At 40.2% G+C, this 2403-nt stretch overlaps 1 protein-coding gene across 1 annotated transcript; it reads left to right on the forward strand.

The window, feature by feature from the left end:
* The first annotated feature begins 1064 nt into the window (after positions 1-1064).
* LOC101583747 (olfactory receptor 11G2-like) lies at positions 1065-2006 on the forward strand. The gene has a single exon (XM_004644052.2). It carries the CDS (start codon positions 1071-1073, stop codon positions 2004-2006), a length of 936 nt encoding a protein of 311 aa, XP_004644109.1. The 5' UTR covers positions 1065-1070.
* The last annotated feature ends 397 nt before the right edge of the window (positions 2007-2403 follow it).

The following is a 2403-nucleotide window of genomic DNA, read 5'->3' on the forward strand; positions in this document are numbered from 1 at the left end:
CCTCTCTCTCTCTCTCTCTCTCTCTCTCTCTCTCTCTCTCAAATAAATAAATAAAAAAAATTTAAATAAGAAAAAAAAAAGATTAGCAAGAGCATATAGAGGTATAGAGGACTGAGCTCCAAGTGAAGTAATTTCACCCCATCCTTGCCCCCATCAAGATACAGACAGAAAAGTTCTGAATTAAAATAAACAACAGAGATTATTAGAGACATGGCAATACTTTTTGGACAAGTGAGTGACCTTTGTCATGGGAATCAAGTAATGTTCTTAATGCAGAGAGATCAATGACACTACTTCATTTGAATCTCAAAGAGTAAGTCTTTGAATCCTCCCAGATCACTGATAATGGTCATCTTGCCTACCAAGTGGCCTCAAGTTACTTTTGTAATTTGTTTACTCCAGAAAATTTGATAGATTTACCCAAGAGGTTGGTAGTCAACAGTATTAGAGCCTACATCATCAAAGCATTCACTTGGGCTGGTGAGATGGCTCGGTGGTCTAAGGCACCTACTTGGAACAAGCTTGGCAAAGCACAAGGGACCGCGGTTCAATCCCCCAGAACCACATGCCAGCCAGCCCCGCCCCCTGGTGGGCTGAGCTGGCCACACACACACCCCTCTCTCTCTCTCTCTCTCTCTCTCTCTCTCTCTCTCTCTCTCTCTCAAATAAATAAAAAAAAAAAGAATATTGTTTTAAAAAATTCAGAAACTTTCTAAATGTAAGAATGACCCAGAAGCCCAAAGATTTTCACAACAATGCTCTTTGACAAAGTAAAGGATCAACTTATTCTTAAAAAAGTGTTTGCCAAAGAAAGAGCAAAATTAGTGTAATTTCAAGAGATGAAACAAAGGGAGTGTCTTCAAGCAAGCAATATGAAGTAAATATTTTACTTTGCTTTTTAAATTATTTCTGTATCAACAGTGCTTAGAAAAAATGCCTATCAAACAGTAAACATGTAGTGCATATTGAATCAATAATGAACAAACAAATGTTTCTCTTTTGAATAACAACAAAAACAACAAGTCTTTCTGCTCTTCCCAGGATATTCAGCCGTTATTGTTCACAGACTGATGAAAACTTTCCACACCCCCATCAACTCCAGCACCATCACTGGCTTTGTCCTCCTGGGCTTTCCCAGCCACAGGGAGGGGCAGATCCTCCTCTTTGTGCTCTTCTCTGCTGTCTACCTCCTCACCCTCATGGGCAATGCTTCCATCATCTGTGCTGTGCGCTGGGATCAGAGACTACATACACCCATGTACATCCTTCTGGCCAATTTCTCTTTCCTGGAGATCTGGTATGTCACCTCCACAGTCCCCAACATGTTAGCCAACTTCCTTTCTGATTCCAAGGTCATCTCCTTCTCTGGCTGCTTCCTCCAGTTCTATTTCTTCTTTTCCTTGGGTTCCACAGAATGCTTCTTCCTGGAAGTTATGGCGTTTGATCGCTACCTTGCCATCTGCAGGCCTCTGCACTACCCTTCCATTATGACACGACATCTCTGCACCAAGCTTATAATCAGCTGCTGGGTACTTGGTTTCCTCTGGTTCCCAGTCCCCATCACCATCATTTCTCAGATGTCTTTCTGTGGCTCCAGGATAATTGATCATTTCCTGTGTGACCCAGGTCCTCTGTTAGCTCTCATCTGTTCCAGAGCCCCAATGATGGAGTTCTTCTGGACAATTATAACTTCTCTGGTCCTGTTTATACCTTTCCTTTGCATTATGGTGTCATATGTGCTGGTTCTCAGAGCCGTGTTGAAATTTCCTTCAGTAGCAGGGCGACGGAAGGCCTTTTCTACTTGTGGGTCCCATGTGACTGTAGTTTCACTATTCTATGGCTCAGTTATGGTTATGTATGTGAGCCCAACATCTGAGCATGAATCTGGAATGCAAAAGCTAGTTACCCTGTTTTATTCTGTAGGAACCCCACTTATTAATCCTGTGATCTATAGTCTAAGAAACAAAGATATGAAGCATGCCCTAAAGAAATTTCTTGGAGCATGAATATAAAAACTTTCACTAAAAAAATAAAATTCTGTTCAAGCAACCCAACACCAATAACAACAATAATCTAATTTAAAATTGGAAATGACATGAATAGAAAGGTCTCACAAAGGGATCCACAAATGGTTAGCAAATCAGAAAAAATAGTCAACATCCTTAATCATCAGGGAAATTAAAATTAAAATCATAAGGAATAGCTCTTCTCATTTCAAATCCCTATTAGGAAAAAGGCAAAAGTAACAAATTCTGGCAGTGTTTGGAGAGATGCATAACCACATCTATCACTGTGGGTAGGAACATAAATTTTTTGAGCCACTCTGGAGAGCAAAGTAAGAGATTCCAAATAATAAAACATAGAATTGCTGTATGACTCAGGTGTCCCATTAATTCATATATA

Source organism: Octodon degus, unplaced genomic scaffold, assembly GCF_000260255.1.
Source record: "Octodon degus isolate 3935 unplaced genomic scaffold, OctDeg1.0 scaffold00189, whole genome shotgun sequence".
Taxonomy (NCBI): domain Eukaryota; kingdom Metazoa; phylum Chordata; class Mammalia; order Rodentia; family Octodontidae; genus Octodon; species Octodon degus.

Bases quoted from the DNA above. Each gene is read 5' to 3' on its own strand.
- LOC101583747 (XM_004644052.2), top strand. From the start codon at position 1,071: ATGAAAACTTTCCACACCCCCATCAACTCCAGCACCATCACTGGCTTT.